Consider the following 22,694-nt stretch of genomic DNA (forward strand, 5'->3'; position numbering starts at 1 on the left):
TGAACCAGACACGTGGAATTTGTTTTAGCCGGCCATAAGCAGGTGAATTTTTGTCCTGTCTTATTTATTGTGTTCACCTTAAACCCGTCATAGGTCCAACTTCCTAGTTTCAGTACGCATGTTTGGATGTCATAGGGGAAGAACTCGACGTCGATGGAACACGAGGACTTGTAGACGGCCGGTGGCTGCCATAAGACAACCCCATTACAATAGACAGTCGCCTTTGTCATAAGGGTCACCTCGTAGTTACCGTCCGCACTGGAAAAACACACAACATACCACGTCTACTATATGCGACTACAAAAAAACCATTTATATCATCGTTCGGTTATGTACAAAACACCGACAAAGCACTTGAGGCTTCGCTACCGCCGTTATATTACAGAACCGCTACCTAATGTTCAAGAATGTTATCAAAAATATATTGAGAAAAATTTTAAAAAAAATGTACCTGTTACATAAGTAAGTTTTATACAGTCCATATATATTTGCATGACCAAAATCTGTGAGTACCTCTTAAAATAGCAATAGTTTTCGATTCTTATATCACTATCTTATCGCTGGTCAGCCGATTTCAGTTTCCCTACCCACATTGCTCCTTATCAATCACCATTCTTACCACTACTTAACCTAATCATCTTGTCCTTTATAATCAATTAGCTTCTCTAACACTAATATATTTCTTATAAACATATTTTCCTATATTTCTTCTTATTTATCCCATATAATTTCTCTTGTTCCTTTCCCATGTTTTCCCTTATAATTTATTTCCAATATTCGGCAACGGGTTTTCAAATAATGTACATTTTTTCGTTAGTATTAAGTAATCGTTTACTTTAGATTTGCTTGAAATTAAAATATATAGTTGAAGGTAATTTAGTTTTTAATAAAATATAGCCATAATATATTTGATCCGGGTAAAATGAGAAAAAAATGTAACTCAATATACGTTTTTATTACCGCAGTAAAAATCCTTAGCAAGTCGTTAAACAGAAAGTCTTATAACACTGTACTATTTTTATAGCTTAATTTTAAATCTTTTTGAAGTAACAAGGGCATTAAACATTAATGTATCAACGTTAAACTTGTCAAATATTATAAATGAACACTACCGTAAAGTAAAATGTATAAATATAATTAATTTGTAAATAATAATCTTACATTTCACTCGCCTTTTAGTCAACCATTTGTACACAGTTTAGCCCTAATTAGTATACAGGGTTAAATGCATAATATTCACACACATGTTTAATGTTATTTAATAATCTATAGTTTATCTACACAAATATTATATTTTAAAAGATACTCCATACACTATTATTAAAATAATATGACCAAATAAATGAAATATAAGATAAAATAATATATCAAGCTTAAGAAATAATATATACGCAGTGTATATACACTTAAGTGTATAATACACTTAAGAATTGTTCAACAAGTGACAAAACTTATATTTCGGTGCTGAACATTCTCGTTAAAATAATGAACATGTGAAATAATGTTTTTTATGTACATCACTTATAAATTTATAAGAGAAAAAAGTATATTCTAGAAAAAAAGTCATCAAGATTAATTGCATAAATGTCCATGCAATATTTTCTCAGATTTATCAGAACTAAAACTAAGTGATAAAGATAATTTATTACACGACATAGAAAAATCTCACGGTTATAAAACTAGCTTTCTTATTCAATTAAAATCTAATTTAGTTAATGGAATTTAGGGTTAATTTATAGTTGCATAAAATGGTGCAAGGATAAATGCGAATTTTCTATTAAAATAATGGTACCTTTTTAATTTTAACTAAAAGCTATTAATTATTATAATATGTTAAGTGTTAACGTTTTATAGTATAGAATTATATAAAACACAAAAATTTTGGTTTTTTTTTACAAAAAAAAAAAAAAAATTGCAATTAAATGAAGTGCTCTATTTTTATTTTACCCCGCATGACCTTAAACAAGAACTGCAAGCATTGCAGTATATAAATTGAACCACTATATTTTGATGTTTTATTAATTACTATAAAATTGTTTTGTTTAAAAATTATATTTGAGTTTTATGCAATTATTTTGTAATCACATAAATGTAGGACGAAAAAACAATAATACTGTATGTACAATTTCTATTGGAGCAAGAAACGAAAACAAAAATATAGAAAAATAATCAAGTGTAAAGCACACACAAATGTTTTTATATACAGCGCTGAAAGATAACAACAAATCGGTTTAAGAGGAAGATGTAGACATATTAGATGTGATAGTCATTTTACATACAGAGCTGATAATAATTCAATAATGTAATAATATAGTGACGGCGCTACGATTCGGTTTGTTCGTGCTCGGTGCAACAATCATTACAACAACAACAATAACAACATAATTACATCAAAATCATTACGTGATCATTATTTCAATTGTTTTCAAGTAAAAATATAATAGTAAGGTGTGTAATAATGAAACTTTCAATTACTTTTGTACAACAACATTATGTACAGAACGTTATGGGGAATAGATAACTTTTTTTCCGGCGCAGGGGGCTTTTTAAATTATAGTGGCGCCTTAGAGGGAGGGCAAGGCGAGGAGGGGCTAACCTTGAATCCGTCGTAAGTCCAGCTACCGAATTTCAGTACACACGTCTGCTCGTCGAACGGGAAAAATTCCACGTCGATCTCGCACGACGATTTGAATATAGCCGGCGGCTTCCATTCTACCAACCCTACGTGGTATATGGTCGCCTTGGTGGCCAACGTCACGTCGAAATTGCCGTCGGCGCTGCGGATAATTATTATATTCTTTACATCATAAAAATATGTTATATGAAAATAAAAATCGTTTTCAACATTTAAAAATAAAATTTGCGTTTAAAAAATTAATAACAACAATACATCATTTCATATTCAATTATTTGGTTATTCATATTTAACGTTACAATAACTCTGCGGGAGATTTTGTGTCTCCGCTTGGGCTCCTCCGGAAACACACGGTGAGTTCATCTGTGCAGTCAGGACACGAGTACAAGGTTATATATTTTTTAATTTATACTGAAATTTGCTTAAAAAAGTATACAGAATACCCAGACAAGTCTTAGACATTGCAGTGATTTAAGTTTCAACGTGTACACCTCGTTCAATGACATCGCATGGGTGAAATAAAAATAACTACTTCGATATACACCACAACATCTTAAACATTGACAGACCAACAATGTTAATCAGATTTCTCAGCTATTTATTCCAATAGTAGGTTATTAGGTTGATTCATAATAAAACTAGAAGTAGCCTAGTTTATTTAATAAACTAAACATTGTACAAGTGTCGTTTAAAATGTTTTAAAACGGCGTTCGAGGTATGCAATATTGATGCGTGCGCGCATTTGTGACACTATTAGTTATTACAACATGATTACAAAAATCACGACATAATATTATTATATAACTTGACTTGGCTTGATATGACTTGACTTGACCGTTATTGGGGTACACTAACATTTTGAGACATACTACATAAATTTGGTTCCACAAATAATGATGAGCATAATTGGTCTTGGTCTTGCATCGAGACCAAGACAAGACCAAATTATTTTACTTATCACTATCGACAAATAATATTTGATTTATTTATCAACGTATTTTTAATTTTTGTATTTTAAGTTAGTAATTTTTTGAAAGTGTAAATTGTTGACCATACAAACTGTTAGAATGGAATGTCCAAGTTGACTTAATAATTTTTGTTATTCCCGTCCAATAACAGCTCTTTTAAACAAGGACTGTGTGTTTAGTATTTACTCATAACATTTTTTTATATACTTGTTAAATGTCCCATCATGTAATAATATCTATTTTAAAAGTATTCTATTAAAAAATTATAGTATTACTTAAGCATTGTAAATTGAATAACAACAACTATTTTTGGAAGCACCGAAAAAGTAATATATTTTTATTATTTGTCCCCTGCCTTGATTTCATCAAAACCGTAAGAGCTATTATGCTTTTATTAAAGCCACTATTCTATAAAACGTTTAACAAATAATTATATCAGAGTGGTTTTATTTAGAAAATGTATATTCTATACAACATAACAAAATATCAAGTTTTATAGAAAATATACATTTTTTAATGCTGCCGAGAGGAATAAAATATTAATATATTATATTATATACCGGTTTTTTGTGCGCAATAATCTTAACAAACATTGCTATCTCGGTTTCAGGTTTTGCAGGCATCATATTCACATTGCTGTGTGTATACACTTTATTTTGATGACGTATACCGGCGCCCGATGGTCGGTTATAAATTTCACGCGACAATCATATATCAAAATACAAAAGCGCTTTAAAGTCACAGGTTTGTTTACCGGCTTTGAACCCTCCCCGTGTGAGTATTATTATCATTATCGTTGTAACTGGAGACATGCTGCGCTACGGTTTCAGTGATTGCATTTTAGAAAAATGATGTTTTATCTGTGTGACCACTCGTGAAATCGTCCCAACCGTATCGTATCGCTGTTATTATAACGCAAATTATTATAATATATTATAACGTACCTGCACTGTTTTGCTATTATGTTGTATGGTCGTTGCAAGTGATGGCGTTAATAAAAAAACAGCTTAGAGACTCTATCAAAACAATGTAACAGTGACGTAATCCTAACAAAAGTTGGAATTTAATTATACGTATACTATAAAATGTGGTACTGATAAATTTATATCGTTTTAAAAATCTGGAGTGTATTGGACAGAAACCCTCTTAAAAAAAAAACAATTATTTTGTCCGTACTATCATATTGGCACAGCATAAAAATTAAAACCATAACCGTAAAAAGTATAAGCATCCTATAAACATATAACAAAAGAACTAGAAAAGGAAGAAAACGGTGTAGAAAACTACAGTTGTGTGAATTTAATCTGAGTGATTTTATCACAACCAAACGCTTCGATACAAATTTATGGATAGTGATAAACAAGCACAATAAAAAAAACCGTTAGCAATAAATGTGAAGTAGATTATTACTAGACCAGTAAAACCAAGTAAAGTAAAACTTATTGAAATAAAGTTGCATAGTACCCATAAAACATATTTAAATACGTAGGAATTGTGATAAAAAAAAAGTATAAGGTAATATAAATAATACGAATGGGTGTCATACGATTGTATTAAATGTATTATATTACAGTACCACTTTATATTATTTATTTAATGTAAAAATACATAAAGGAAATACTGTAAGAAATATAACGTTTTACAGTTAGTCATCTATAATTTATAATACCTACATTCATGAAAATTAATATTTTATAGATTTAAGGTATTAAGCATGATACATAGTTATATAATTAACTAAAAAACTCAACAAGTAAAATCACGAACTCTCCACTACAAGATAAAACATAATAATATATACATTTATATAGTGATGATTATTAGCTATCATTATATCGTTTATTTTGTATTTAAAAATGTATATGCACATAAACATAATTGTTTATATTTTATAGTATAATAATTAATAGTATTAGTATATGAATTTCGTTGTACTAATAGACAGTAAATTAAATAACAAGAAAATAGAAATCATTAAAATAGAATTTTATCACAGCTCTGACGTAGATACTATGATACGTTTAATAAAGTTTTAAAATACCTACTGATCTAATACTCTACAGTTTTCGAAAACCTTTTTAAGATTAATACCTCCGTTGGATGAAAGACTCGAAGGCTACACCGAACAATCTAGTTTGGCGATAATCGAATTTTCACAAGACTGATGCCTGTGTAGGTGAAAATCTCATTTACTAAATAACATTTCATTACAAAGCCTTTCGAAAGGAAACTCAAACTTAATGTACAATAATATATCATTACATCGAGCTAGAAATTGTAAATGATACTGCTAATCAAATTGAATTTATTATTTGTCTTCATGAAAGTACAATTCAATATTTTTCTATTTTTTTACTTTAAAAAAAAAAAGGAATAATCATAATATTAATAATTGTTAATAATATATAAAAATGTCATCTGAGCATATAAACTGATATTATTCCCTATACATTTGCTGCTATTAATTTATTACACTACCTTGAACATGAAATTCTCTCAAATCTAATAACATTATAGTGTAGCAAATCCTATTCTTATATTATATATATTATTGATTATACAAAGCTTATTAGATTTGAAAAGCCATCTATACTAAGCTTTCAACTTACAACAATAACAAAATAATAATAAAACCTATCTATAATAACACTTTAATATATATAAATATATATTTTAGTTGCTATAATATTAATATGTTCAACAGAAAAACACATTTAAAAAATTGAATTTAATATACCAATATAGTCTGTGGGTAAATTGTTTTATGTACATTCAAATCATCGAACGAAACTTATTAAAATAATATTATTGTGACTACCTACTTAAACGTAGATCTCATTAACGTAACGTAAAAAAAACATGGAGCCGACATTTTATAAACATAATAGGTAATTAATTGAAAATCGATTTTGTAAAGTCTTTAGAGGAAAAGGAAGAACTATTGCAAGAGATCATATTATGGCATAAATTTAAATAGTGAGACTTTAAAATGGTAAAAAACATTTATAATCTTTAGTTTACCGACGGAATTTATTCCAACCTATTTTAAGAGGCGATTTAAATATTAGAAACGATTTTAACTACCACCCCATATACATGCTGAAACTCGTTAGATACGGGTTGAACAACACAGTTTTTACAAAATTCAAAACTGTTAAATGAAGTGTAACTCCTAACAAACTTTTTGTTTACTCGAGTGTTTACTTCGGTGAATATAATGTTTAACCGTCGTTCGCACAATCGAGTAAAATACTTTATTTGTTATGTCAAGTACATCAAATATATTTTATTTGCCGGTTGTAAAATAAAAATACCGTTTTGTTTTTAGATCATTACATTATATAACAGAGCTACTGTTTTCGTTAATTTTTTAAATCTTGGCATTTATCTATTTTTTTTTAGTTTAATTTAATACAAATAATTGTTTAAATTCATGTTTGCTTCGGCTGTGTAATTTGGCACTGTAATTCTACGCGGGTTGTTGTCAATCGAGGGGGAAAAGGAGACTTTGTCCACCATCCGACATTCGTGTTCGATAATCTAGTTAAGTATTTTTTTTGTTTTCATTGTACTCTTCGATGGCCCTTTTTGTCTGGAAACTTTTAAACACACCCAGGTGGAGTTGTCATGCCACGTTGAGTTTTAAGCAAATCATATACCGCAGACAACTCTGCCATTATATATATTATTACTGTGTATACTGCCAGCAGCAAAATTTCAGTGGAATCGCACAAACTTTCAAGTGGCGTAAATCATTACAGTATAATTCCTGAGAAAAATATCTTCAAAGACTACTGTGTTGTCAAACAATTTAGTAAAATGTCTTGATATCGAAACAACTTTGCTAATGGTACAAACTGTTTAAACTTGCCATGTAAAGAAATACGTTAAGAAACTGATCAACAAAAAATAATACATTTTACTGTGTAATATTCATAGATAAAAGACAAATTGAAAAATATATTGCAAACATTTAAAAAAAACCTTACAAGTTCAAAATTATTCTTACATTATACATATTTTTGTTTGAAGATCAACTATTAATAATGCAAAATATGTTTTAATAATATTTTTTGAAATATCATACATTTCATGATAAATAATAAGTATATGACGGGTGTTGGTGTTGCTATGAAATGGATATAAATTATAATATTAAAGTTAAATGCGGGATGTCTTCAAGTAAAACATTACTTTTTGTTTCCTATCGGGAAAAAAAACAAAATTGAAAAAAACAGTATACTATTAGATATACTCATTTATACTTGATCATTATCACAAAAGCCGTTAGAAAATTGTTCAGCTTAATATGCCTTCGAGGGAATATATTTTTATAGTGATGAAGTCAACACAGTGAGTTGCGACCAACCATAACGAAAGAAACAGCCCACAGATAACTATTTGTGACCGACATTTCTCTTTTCCTTGCCTTGTGTATCTTTCAAATGATGTTTGTATATAAAAAGCTATTTTTTCTCATTGTCAACGTACAGCTGTTTTTTTTCATGCTATAAGACTTTATTCGGCACTACGATTCTAATTACGCACCGTACGCCTTTGTTTCGACGAACTCGGCTTTCTTCTTAATAAATATGTCTTTTTTATTACCATAATATCTTTCAGTCGTTTACACCTCAGGCGAACACCAATTTATTATATTCCTGATTATTACCAAAACTTAAGTGTTGTCTACACATAGTAGTCGTGTGGAAAAAAAATATATTTTAGAACAATATTGTTGATTGATGAAAATTGATGAGTTACCAAAAACCAATATTAATAAATTCATGTTGACTTGTTTTTAGACTGTACATAGTAATTACTATCATCTGCCATCTCCGGTCGAACTCATGAGTTTGTCATTTGTACAAGCCATGATATCTGATTGTGATTGAAGACTATTAAGATACACATGACTGATATTATAGGTCATCGGAGACGACTAAACCGCGTCAAAAGAATTCGTGATGATGAACCGGGGTTTTCGGCATTAAGAGAAGATATAGCAATAAATGCGAGCAAAATGTCAGTATCTCAATCGGACCCGTGATGCGATTTCGTCAACCACATTATATTATTGAGTTTACTATTATCGCCACAGCCCAATTGTAAATATTCTTTTTCCAGACGGCCAAAGAAACTGGTGATCTTGTTAAAGCCTCGGGACCATAAAATACTGTATTGGAATTTTTACACAGTTTTTGACAGACGGTATAAAAAAAAATTCTAAAAATAATGATAAATCCATTCGATCGGTTGCGATGTTTTTTTCTCTGCGTATAAAAACACATAAAAATGTTCGCGCTTTTTCGTGGTCTATAAATCAACTTGACCGGAAGAGCAAATGTTTTTTTTTTATATTTGGCATAGTAAAAGCGTGGACCGGGGGGTAAGCCGGTGTGGTAATTTATTGATAAATTACTGCTAGTCATTACGCCGCCGTCAACTATACGGTTCAATAATATATTTTGTACTCTTGTAGTGCACTGATATGATACCGAATGAAGATGTTCAGTGATTCAGAACTAGCGATTTAAGCTAGTACTAACGATTTCCCCTGACACCGCCAATATTAGATTACAATTTACAAGAATGGTATTACCGGTAAAATATTGTACGATTGCGTTTTATAAAAAAGTATAGGTAATATAACAATTATTTTTACCAAAACAATCAGATAAATATGTAATGGTAAATAATTCAAATCCTGTGTAAGAAAAATTATCAATATAAAATGTTTGCTTAAACTATTTCGTCAAAACAATTAATAAAAACATAATGATCCCTATATTTAATATGAAACTAGTCAAGTTTCACAGACATCATATCTACATAATATATTTAATTTTCGTGTTATCTAATTAGACAATATTTTACGACGTAAAACACATTAAGTGGTTAGCAACCGTTTTAATATAGAACTCAATTATTTCACAAGAGTTTAGCTAATTTCCGAAAACCGTATAGATTAAACGTGAACTGTATAGATAAACATCTATTCGATTAAAGCAAACCGATTTTCTGCGGAGTCAATTTGGAAACAACGTGTTCGACTTGGAATATCATAACCCGGTTGGATTCTGTTTCCACCTAAGGATAACGAATTTGATCGTCGAAGTCTGATTTTGATGTTGTAATACGGTCAAATGTTGTGTTGCACCGCTTGTACGTACCTAAATAAACTTTTTCCATTCTCAAGATGGTTGTATTTGTTTTTTCTTATCGTCGGGTTTTTATTTTGTAACTTGTGTACTTTATGTAGCGATTAAGTATACTGTACTCAATACACATTACACACTCTTTCTCTCCCACTTCTTCTTCCAGCTAATTCCGGTCGGTTCAACGCATTCTTGTAACAGTTAATTTTACGTTATTGGCTATAGATTTACCAAATCCTCGTTAATTGCCTCGGCTAACGTTATCTACTACAAATTGTCGCCACACCGATGAGATTAAAATAACAGCTTTATTCGCACAATAAATTTACATATTATAACACATATAGAAGGTTGCCAATATTAGTATTATATAATTTAACGATCGTCGGGTCCCTGGTGCGGCGGCCGCGGTGGTCGGGTGATTGATGGTCGGAGACGGACATGACAGGTTAACGTTTCGGCGGAGTTTTCAGTGATTTTCCCTTTAAGTCTAAAGACGACGACAAGGCATTATATGCGTGCGTGTGGGAGTAGTGTACAAAGAAGTGTTATTTCAACTCCCCCCCCACCATTTTTCTAATGTGGTGTCCGGGTAATAACGTCTAATTTTTTTTTTCTCTACTCATATCCCACGGTGTCTCCTGCATCCGATTTAATAATATTGTAATTCAATAATGTGTTTTTTTTTTTTAAATACACAACACAAAAACTGAATTTATAATTTCCGCTTCACGGGTGTCAATTGTTTTCTTCTATCAGTCGTTAGATACACCGTTGTCTTGTACCAACATTGTGATGATTATTATAATAATTGTTTTTTTTTTAAATTTGTATTACGTTTGGTATGCGAACTGCGGGTTTTGTGCGCTAAGCAAATGTGTCGGCTAAACGAATCCGTGAGCACCTAACTTAAGGTAAATTGCCCTCGTGACGGAAGTCTGAAAGGGACACCGGACGTACCTAATGAGATTAACATTAATAAAATGTCAAAAACAACGTATGCGACTCCACTGTGCCGGTAAATCCCTCAAAACTTTACACGTACAACAGGCTTACGCAGGTTTGAGTCCGGATAAGTTGGCGTATTTTAACATACTACATTGTTATTATGATGGTATTACCCGTTCACGTCGAAGGCTTATGGGAACCATCAACTGTCATTATGTGGCGATGGACACGTCAGTTGGGGTTCGTCGGCCTAATGGCAATCGTTCGATGAGTAATGAAAGAATTTGAGTTTAACAGTTCATGACATCCATCAGCTATAAACGCCGGTCGGATGAATCTCGGTTTGTAATCGATATTTTGGGTACGATACCCGGTAAAATAATCAGTCAGAATATTTAAAAAACGTTATCAGACCTTAAAGTCGACAAACAGAAAGTGTTTTCACCGCTTGTTCTTACTGCGAACCTAAACGTAACAAAAACCGTATAATAATAATTTTGACGAATTAATAAAATCATTAGTATAATATATTTCGCCTACTTGTTTAGTACATTTTAACAAAATAGCTGCTCGAGCAGTGTCTCCAGATAATATTCCAAACGGTAACAACAAATAGATTAACAGCTGATATCCGACGTGGTGCACTATACTCGCTTTTTATTTTAAACAGAGTATATTATATGTTAACTCTAATAAGTATGATTTTTTTTTTTGTTCACTTCTCTCTATAGATGCGTCTTGCGATAAAATCGTATGTTATAATATGATTATTGCAGTATACACATTCCTTCCAGGGGGTAGAGTAAACCGTTTATCGGGGGATTTTTTTTTTGAATTTGCTGTACTGCAAAAGCTAGTACGCGAACGGTAGAAATGATTTGAGCCGTCGAATAACAGCTGACACGTACAAGCGTTACCTACACCCAAGTACCCCTGCGGGTGTAAAAATGCCTTTATTAAGCCGCCAAAATGTTTATAGGCGTTGTAGTGAGTGTGTGTGTATGTGTGTAAGTATGTATGCTGTAAAAGCTGAGAGGCCTAACCGTTTAAGCACGTACCCCGCGTTTTATTACCATCCCACTGGTGGTAATAAAAACATGTTTGCCTCGTCGCCGCATTATAATAGTCGATGATGATGATTTTTATCGGAAACGACCTTCCCACCCGTACACTCAGATTGGGGACGTGATCTTTTTTCCCGTGCCAAAACACGTCCCGAGTTACCCAAAGATACGGTTTGATGTAAACTATCTATATAATACATATATAATATTATATACCTACATTGTTGTGCAAGTAGACATAGGTACAATGCACGCGATCGGCTGTGTTATCTCTCGACGTGGGATCCAACCGAATTGTCTCTACCCTCGCACTGGCAGAAATGGTTTTTTGTATTATTTAATAGTGTTTTATTAACAACAAAACACCCGCATCCGGTTAATCGCAAAAGTACTAAAAAAAAATCATATTACGTTATGATACTTAGTGAAAAATTTCGTGAAATAATTGAACATTTTTCCAGAAACTTACTTCTCCTCAAAAAAAAAAATCAAATAATTTGTAAAAATTATGCTTCTAAAAATCAAAATTCTTAAAAAAAATTCCAGTGATCTATTTTTTTTTTTTTTTTTTTTTACCAGAAAAAATAATTTGAACCACATTTATTTTTTAATTAAAACTGAGACTTGTTTATTTTTTTTTTCCCTCTCTCTGTATATATAACAATGTAACTATTTGCTTATTATGCCTTGCAGCATAGATTGTAAATACTCTTTAATAAATAAAAAAAAAATAAAAAAACTGAGACAAAACAAATGTATCGATTTTTTCTCTAGTTAATTTGTTTGGAACTTTTGATTTACAAATACTATTATAGTTTTTCCCAACTATACCAGAAAGCGTTTTCTGACCTACGGTTTTGACTAATAACTTTTGACTCATTAGTCGATAATGAGTCCAAAAAGGGTACCTACATTTAAACGACTCGTGTCGAAAATAACATAATATTATTATGTAAAACTATCCAATTTTGGCTGCATCGGCAATTCGTAACATTAGTGTATTTGAGGGATTCGAAAAGTTTCCATAATAATACTCGATGCGAATTGCTTGCAGTCAGCAAAATACATTTTCCGGAGATAATGAAGATAGATACGACACAGCTATGATGACTGTGGGGTCTAAGGAAAAGTTCTGGAGAGGTCTGACAAATCAATGCGTTTAAGGTCGTGAATTGCCGCAAAACCATAAATCAACGTGTACCGTTGAGCTTGGAAGAACCTAAATCCGGACGCAAGATTATTATACAACATGACACGCTGATTTTCGATTTTCCGAGTCCAAGTTCCATTGGAAATGTCAAAAGTTCAGAATTCCTGTGAAAACTTCACACTATATTATTCAATGCAAACTCACGACCTCACAGCCGATGGACCTATTCAGCTTTCTAAAGAATATCTCGGCCTGCAACTTCGAAAAGAGCTGATCAAATTGTATGCTGCTTTATTTTTTAATCTAGATAAATTCTTTATGTATAAAAAAAAAAAATTGTACGGCTTATACAATGTTCTTAACGAGTGCATGTACATAGTTATATTTTGAATCATTTTCACGAAAAACAAAAATGATTATGGTCTATTAGATGACAAATGTAAACAACAAACTTTTCAATTTAGAATTTATACATTTTTATTTTCGAGCATTTTTCTACACAGCATAATATTTTAATAGTATTTCATTGAAAAATATAATAATTTACTATAGGTATCAAAATATATTCACGTCAAATGTTTTGACGGGAAACCGAATTTAAATAATACTATCAAAATCCAGCACAAAACTATTTATATATTATACTAACTATTTATATATTTTTTCTTCAATTTTTACCGCTATAACAAAATAATATTTACTTCTCCATTTTAACAAAACTAAAAATTACATACTATTTCTGAAATCAGTTTCAAATTGAAAAAAAACCTAATTAAGTCTATATTTAAAAATAGTTTTAGACATTTTATTTCCAGTATACACAAAACGTTTATGACGTCATTAAACAAGTGTTTCTTACACAATTCCAAAGAAATCTTTTAACCTAAAGACTAGGCAAAATCGTGTGAATAGCTGTATCGCACGAATTCGGAGCAAGAACAAGTGTAACAAACCGATGAATTTTGGTTTTTGTTCGAAAATATTGTTTTGCGCGATCCTATTAGACATGTAACTATATTTAAGTGCACAATGTTGAAGTTTGTTACTTTATGTGTATGTTGTTTTGTATGAGCGGTTTGCCAGACCCACGGGTCTTGATTTCGCGGGATGTTTTTTACATAATTTGACATTTTTATCAATCGAGTAAAGTGGGAACTTTGATATGTATGTTTATTACAAAAAACAAAATAGTTGAGTGGGCCGCGTGACAAACAATCCGTGACCCCATAGCATTTTTTAATAAACATTTTTTTTTTCCTCGATTTTTAAACCATATATAATAAAACGCACGTTTAGACGACTCGGAATCGATGAATCTCGTCGACCGTTTTGTTTCACGCTGCCAGTTAATGGCTCTCGCCCTTAGGCCTACCTACCTACCTCTCCTCCGCATAACTGACTCGAACACTGCAAGCCAATTAATTATGCATGCGCCGGCACCGGCGGTAAAACTAGGACAACTGAAGTGGCGTTATAGGAACCGTATAAAGGTCGACCGCTGCCGCCGTCGAATGATGAAAATAGCGAAGGATTAAGAAAGGTTTGGAGATTTTCGCGTGCATGCCGGAGAGACAATAGGAAGACATTAAAAGAAAACAAAGCGATGATGCACGTTGTTATAATCACAAACGTACAATTTATTCACGTGCACAAAAAGCGTTTGATATGAAAAAACAAAATGCTTCTGATGAACACAAACAGTGTTCACATATTTTAGACAAGTAAAATAGCTGTTATCGTACTAATATCGAGTAAAAAGTGGAAACATTCGACGCGTATGATCTTTTTGTACTGTTTTGTCTTGTGTACATAGAACATAGGACAGCCCAAGAATCATGGCTTACAAAGACTCTGTAATGACAGTACACCTTGACAAGACAAATGATTCACTATGTCTACATAATATATCTATGTGTTATATATTAAACAGTGTAGCCCTTTTATGTGATACCCAAAACGACTATTGTTGGTTTTCTAATCAGCGCAGTTGTAGGTAATGCGCCACATAGACGTATACAAGAGCGTGTAACAAAAATGACAGCACAGAAATGACCCATGTACATTCACAATTGGCTCTACCGAACAATAGCCAAAGCCCAAATCATTTCTAAAGACTATCGTTAGGGAAACTGCAACCTATGTATTTCAATCCCAATTATGGTTTAGCTATAACTTTTGGGATTTGTTAAATTATTATTTTGTTTTAAAGTTTCAAGCGACCAGCGTAATAAAAATCTACTAGAAAAAATAAAATCGTTTAACATGTTCAACTGTACATTATTATCTTAAAGAAAATATTATATTATATTATATGCTTAAGTATATAAAATTTGGACACTACGCACAAATAATACTGACGCTACCATTATCATATTAATCGTTCCACGAATATGAATAATATGGCTTAAAAAAAAAATTAAACAATACATCTCTTGCAAATTTGATTACAAACGAATACCGCCGATTTGGAACTATGCCAAACCCAAGGGTATTTTGTTTAGGGCTTATCGATGAATTTAAAATCGCAAACCATCCGTTAACGCTCTAAAAATAATGCATGAATAAAAATATAAAAAACAAAAAAAAATTCCTATAAAATTCGATTAAAAAAAAACTTTTTTGTTTACTATTTTTTAATGTTGTATTTGATTATGATAAATTAACATTTTTTTAAAAATAAATGAAACAAATACTTGTAGTTTAGATATAGCGACACAAATAGTATGTAGTTTTCCTTCTTCGAAACATGATTATTGTATACAATTACAATTATTACATACGTTGAGTATTTACGGCGATTCCTCTATAATTTATATACCTATAAAGATTAATGTTTAATGAAAATAATAACTCATATTGTAAAAAAAGCACAACAATTACTCACATAGTTTACCGCCATAAATAAACTATGATTTATAATAAATGTCTACCGAGCAAAAGTATAAATTTTAAAATGATCGACGGACTAAATAGATAAATAAATAATTATAGATATTTTATATACTTCCTCATTGAAAGAACTCATAATAAAGTAGATAGGTGATATATATATATATATATATATGTATAGTATCAAAATCATTAAAAAAATGTCTTACTAACCTTTGCATTCATTCTTTACTCAATAGGTTTCGGTTTCAATCAAGTTGAGCGAGGATAATTTATTTTCAAAATTATATCGGTTTGGAGAAAGTAATAATGGATATTCTGAGGGATTGAAATACATTTGCTACTCTCTGCAATATATCTGATTGGTATACTTGAAATTTCAACAATTGGAATTGGTGCGGTATTAAAACGATTTTTAAACGATTTTGTAAAATGTTAAGTATACATTTATACATTTTGTTATTTTAGACAACAACTATCTAACTTATTTTGTTAAATTTGCTAAAATATGAGTATCGTTGGTGGCCACAGGATCTAAAGGGATCTTAAGTTCCCAAGTCGCCACATTGGTTGTTGATGCCATATTTTCTTTACCATTTGTCTCCATCGCATCTTGATGTTTTTTTTTTAAGTATAAAATGTATTAAAAAACATTTGGTTCTGAATAGGAATCCTGTGACCATGTTAACTATGATAGCATACCGTGTAATTTAAAAAACTGATCTAACAATAACATTGCACACTTAAGGTAAATACCTAATCATCCCAATCGAAGAAACCCTGTACATTATTTTATGCAATATTACAATGGCGAAATGATAGTTTCAATATGTTACGTTAATCACAGCTTAACCTTTAAAGTAAAACAAACAAAAACCTTTCAATTTTACAAACAGGGTTTGACACTCTCGAGGTTTTTTTTAAAGATGATAATAATGGAAAATCGTAGTGCCGCTAGACATAAGAGTACTCATAGTATAACATAGTATTCCCCAGGGAATCGGGACGATATTTTCGTCAAAGTGACCTATTGGGATTTATATATCTTACTATTTTCATCCTAATATATTATTATGGCGACCGTTGATTCCCCCTGGAACCATCTAACGTGTGTGGTGCATTCCCGGAAGAATACAAAATAAATTCCTTAGATAAAAATCAACCCTTTTTTGTAAACGCACTGGGGACTAATTGTTTCAACGGCTTTGAACGTTTTATATTTTCACCCTAATTCTTTTTTTTTAAATAAACGGCACCGAGACTAGGTCACGTTTAAAAAAAAAAAATAAAAATGTATTTTCTTACGGCCGACACACCAAGGGGTCATTTTTTTATTATTATCATTGTGTATTATGACCAAAAGAAGAAAGACTTTTTCGTCGTCGTCGTCGTTGTCTTTTCAGTATTCTTTTCTCCAACTTGTTATTATAAATTACTATGTTGTTCCTCGTCATTCGGCAAATATTATAATCTTCTCTGGATTATTTCATTACCCGAAACATCTGCCGGCGTTCGGTTTTATGGACGCAACACATTTGCACAAACTATGGCTAAATAATGATAACCATAATAGTTGTAATAATAATAAAGCAATAATAATGACTTTGCTGAGGCGACTCGAAAACTTTTGGATGGCGAAATGGGAAAAAGTAATAATTTTTTTCGGTTGCTGTTAGAGATAAAAATGAGAAATGCAACGGAAACGACGAGCCCGAAAAACCCGCACAAATTCCAAAACATCACAAATGTAATTGAACTTTTATCCTGATGTAATATTTCTTTCTTTCTCCTTTTATTTTTTTTTCTTATATATAAATGTACTGTCAAAAATCCTGGACGATTTTTAATTAAATCATTAGTATTTCCTCGAAAATAAGAAATAACAGAAAGAAAATCATACAAGGTCGATTAAAATAAATTTGTTAACGCGTTGTTTGAAATTTTCAGTACTTTGATTTAACGATATGAATTTCATTTTGGAACCAATGTTTTTTTCCAACAGACTAAAACTATTGTGATTTCTCTCATTTTTTCAACAGTCATTTCTCACCAGTTCCCGTTTTCTTTTCGGTAAACATGTTTCAATACCGTTAATTAAAATATTATATCGAATTCGCAGATTAGTTTCCACGGCAATGCCATCCAGATTTTTAAATTCTAGATTTTTTATAAATTCGGTGTTCTCGTGAAGTTAAAGTTTCTGACCCCGAAGTTGTAGTTGAAATTCATCTAAGTAACGATAATTCAAAAATGGCTACTTCGCCTACCTTAAGTTTAACCGACGCTTTACATTTGACGCCCAGATACACAGGCGAAACTGAAATGAACCCATTTTAAATGCATGTGAAACAATTATCAAATCTGTTAACGAAGATCAAGTACCTCTTTTTAAAATAATGATAATTTCAACCAAACTTGCGGGTAGAGCTTTTAACGTTACAAAATACAAGGAATTAGAATCAAGAGATGATCTAAAAAAAGCCTTAACGGATGCTTAGAAACACCTTTTGCTGCTGCTAATCTTCAGATACAGCTAAATATAATTAGAATGAACCGAAATGAAACAATAGGGTCTTACAATAGTCGCGTAGATGAAATTTATCAAAAACTTTGTAACGCTCTTGCTTCCGGACAAAGCGCACATGACGCGAAAATTATAAGTTATAATGTGGAAGCACAGGCGTTACTCAGTTACATTAATGGGTTAAATGATCCATTAATATTTGAAGTTAAAACAAAAAATCCGCTCACCCTCTCAGACGCCATGCAGGTCGCTGTAATGGCTGAGAAAGATTTGATTACATTTAAGGGAGTTCAGGATATATTTCGAAACCAAAATAATAATGGTAATAATTTTAATAATAATTCTAATGGGAATTACCGTAATAATTGTATTGTATAATTGTTACAGTACTTATACCGTAATTGTTATAGTCAATAACCGATGCACACTTTGACGTGATTTAACTCTGCCAAATACTGATCAAGCGTTACTATCTAAAATAGTTCTAAATAGGCCATAATATATTTTACTACTTTAGTGTAAACTCTTAAGTTGTATAGTAATATTTCTGTCCGTTAGTTTTGCTATGTCTAAGTAATGAAGACATAAATTCATATCATCTTTAACAATTCCTATGCTTGCATACAGACTATTACTAATTACTATGACTTACACCCACAATTAACTTAAATTAATGTAAAATCTTTTAGACTAAATTTGTCTTGAAATTATATACTACTAAATTATTACTTGGATTTAGTAGTAATAGTCATCAAGCTGAAAATACATTTTTTCAGTCGTAGTCTTTTCCAATTACTCTGTCACAAAATAGTTTGCTTTGTTCGCTTCGTTTTTTTTATAATTTTAATCAATGGCATTTAAGTATAAAGTATGTTATTATTTATTATATTGACAAAACACGACTTGGATTTGGTATTCAGTAGCACAAACTATTTGGGCGAATATTTTTTTAATATTGTGTCACCCGAACGATACACTGTCCATTTATATAAATAAGAGCTATGTTTTCAAAAACTTGACACGTTCATTTTTCAAGAATGAAACGGATACACCGCATCTGTTTGATAATGTATTTATGGATAGCAAAATATTTATTACATACCTAGCCAATGTTTTGCTTATACATTCTCTAATCGAACATAGTGCTCTGTAACAATGTGTGTATAGATAATAGATCACAAAGTTTTTGGTCAAACTTCTTTGCTGGTCGCCAGCGAACAAACACGGAGTGTGCTATGTATAATATAATACTTCTAACCCCCGAAAACATAAAATTGAATAACACTTTTATTGACATTGAGTTATGTCGCGGATTGGTTTTAAAAGTATAACATTACATTTTGTACTGGTTTATAATAGTTACTCGACCACAAATAGATGATAAGTAGGTACGAAATTTCTTCAATAAGGACTCTTTGTGTTAAATTAAAATTTGCATTCATGATTGCGCTGTGTCCAATTCGTGGATGAGTACATACAGATACTACTGAGATATCAATTTGAGTTGCGAAAAGCATTTACCCAATCCCGTTAGGTTACTGGCCACCTGGTACTTAAACAATTTTACTAAACGTGGCTATTGCAGACGTTTTAGTGTCGTACGCGAGTCGGGGATGCTGCACGCGGTGAAGTTGTTAAAAAGTTAGCCTCATAAAAAAGTCAACCGCTGTGCGTGAGACGTTTAAGAATGAGCGAGCTGAATAGGCCGAAGCTTAGGAAAAACATTCCGTTTACAATGCAGGCAAAACGAATAGAATAAGTAGAGTACCTTTGAGTTCAGCAAGAGAATGGAAAAATACCAACTCTTTTTGGACATGTGAATAATGTTGAAAAAACATTAACATACCACTTAGGTAACCGTATAATATTTACTTTAGATGTTTTAAAAAAACTCTTGTTTGTAAAATACATAAAAAATACAAAAATAAATAGTTTAAAAGATTAGTTTGTACAATAAATTTCGCTCTTTAAATTTATGTCATAATAGGCAATAATATTTTTTTACGGTATTTTAAGAGTGGGTTTGACTTGTTTCTTGTTCGGTAGTTCCTTTAAAAAAAGAACCGTGTAATGTTAGGCATTAATATCTGAATTTTTGTTTAGCTACCACCAGTGTCAAAAACAGTTGAACTATGAGCTAGTTGTGGTAAAACGGTCACCGACAATATATTATAAGCGCCAAAACGTTAAACTGGCTAACGACCAACCGGCATTCATGCAACAAAAATACCTATATTTCGGTAAGATACTTTATATAAAGCAAATTTATGTATTATTTCGTACATATAATCTCATACTATACATTATTATATTTATATCAGTGCGTACAAGAGATTGTGTGCTTTATAGCCGTAGCGGACAAGTGGAATTATTATTACTATTATTTTACGACCTTTTAAATCCATCGAGTCTAACTATAAAGAGACTTTTTTCCTTTTTCTTCTACACAAGCACCAGCCGTTTTCCGGAACTTCTACAGTGTTTTATCGCATAAGCCGTCTCTCTCTCTCTCTCTCTGTTTTTGCCCTATTCTAACAACCACTCGCTAATGATTTATACGGTTTACATAAATTATAATTTGTACACAATGACATAATAAAGATTATTTATAAAAAAAATAAACAACAGCGTATGTTTTATTAACAAATCGATGAGATGTCTTAATAATAACAGCTACTGTCAATATTTTAAGGTACGACGTGTAGCTCAATGGAAATTAACTTTACAATCATGTAATAGTTTTGAACAATTTAAGTATTCTTTAGATATAAAACTAAACCGATCTGCGATTGAAAACAAAACAAAAATATTTCATAGGCCTATTATACCAGAAGTGATGCTTTTTTTTATTTCGTTTTTCGGGAGGTCAGTGTGTAGAACTATAGGGTTGAAAATGTGACACTGGTGATAGAACTATAATACAATTTTAAAAACATGTTGTCAAATTTTTTTACCCCCGAGGAAAAACCAAATAGAAAAATAATAAATTATAAAAAATTTAATTTAGAAAATTCTAGTTACCCAATATCATTATTAAATTTATCAATTTTGTATTGAATTATTTGCTTTATTGAGAAGTTTTAGATATTAAATAAATAGAACAACTTTATTTTCTAACAGTACAAGCAATACTAGTAGTAGTAGCAGTAGTCGAACAAATATAGAGTTTATTAGATTTATATTCCAGGAATAGATTAGGAATGATGTCTTTCACGAAATGCAAGAAGACCTAAAATAATAATAATATGTGAATGCAAATCTGCTCTGCTCAGCAAACAATCGTACACACAATAAGTTCAAAGGTATCCTGTCAGCCTTGCACTAACTCGACAAGTAAACTTTAAAATTGCTCAAAGAGCTCCGATTTAAACGTGAAAAATAATCATAAGGTCATTATCATATCTAGTCAACTGTATGCTGTAACCGTTGTAACATAATCAGTATATAGTATTTGTCTTGTTACTCATTGTTACCATAAGTGCATAGTTGAAATGTATAATTGTATTATGTTTTTTGTTTATTTTACCAGAATTAAATCCAGTACTCGTATAATATGATACAGGATATGTATAATGTCATGTAGTATTAGGGCACAGAGAAGCTTAATGCATAATTTACCTCTCTAGCAACGATAAAATACAAAAAGCAATTTTACTTAATGAAAACACGTTCCTTTCAAATTGAACTTGTATACGAAACTAATAAGATTAAGAAAACCTGCACACGTTATTTTTAATTGGGCTTCTGTGTAGTCAACTGTTTTTCTCTGAAACGGAATTTGATACTGAAACTATGACGTATAACGATGGATTCTCCATAGTTGGTAGTTTATGTATTTTTTCTTTTTACAATCAATCCTTTTCCTTACAAGTTTTATCGGCAATATAAAAATAGAGAGTATAAGAATATACCAATATGACAGCACTAGATCTGATAGAAAAGAGTACGGATATGGGTTTAATAATTAACGAAAACAAAACAAAGTACATGATACGCTATTACGTAAGAACCACAATCAAACGGAGTTAGTAGTAGACAAAATGAGATTTGAGAGGGTGGAAACGTTTAAGTATCTCGGAATGGAACTGGATGTTACCAGTGACGGACATGAAGTGGTACAGAGAAGAGTGGGTGCAGCAAACAGATGCTTTGGAATGCTGAGACCACTCTTCAAGTCAAAAGTCTTATCAAAAACATGTACAAATTCCTTGTTAGGCCAATTGTATGCCTGTGAGACGTGACCGTCATTAAAAACCGATAAGAAAAAGTTAGCAATATTTGAGAAGAATTAAGACAAATTTTTGGCCCCAAAAAGAATATGGAAACTAACGAATACGAGCGCAGAACCAATGACGATC

The 22,694-nt window shown here is 31.3% G+C and overlaps 2 protein-coding genes across 4 annotated transcripts in view; one reads left to right on the plus strand and one right to left on the minus strand.

The window, feature by feature from the left end:
* LOC126847372 (Y+L amino acid transporter 2) overlaps positions 1–22,694 on the plus strand; it is a 234,813-nt gene that overhangs the window by 84,828 nt on the left and 127,291 nt on the right. The window lies entirely within an intron of this gene.
* Positions 1–22,694, minus strand: part of LOC126847369 (acetylcholine receptor subunit alpha-like) — a 92,749-nt gene that overhangs the window by 27,069 nt on the left and 42,986 nt on the right. For both annotated transcript variants that reach the window (XM_050587530.1, XM_050587529.1), the window contains exon 5: positions 2,597–2,777. In XM_050587530.1, coding sequence (XP_050443487.1) covers positions 2,597–2,777 — 181 coding nt within the window. The remainder of the gene's footprint in view (positions 1–2,596; positions 2,778–22,694) is intronic.

Source organism: Adelges cooleyi, unplaced genomic scaffold (assembly GCF_023614345.1).
Source record: "Adelges cooleyi isolate 19-005CV unplaced genomic scaffold, UGA_ACOO_1.1 ACOO_flye_CR_arks_rails_tigmint_CR_PRNA_108, whole genome shotgun sequence".
Classification (NCBI taxonomy): Eukaryota; Metazoa; Arthropoda; class Insecta; order Hemiptera; family Adelgidae; genus Adelges; species Adelges cooleyi.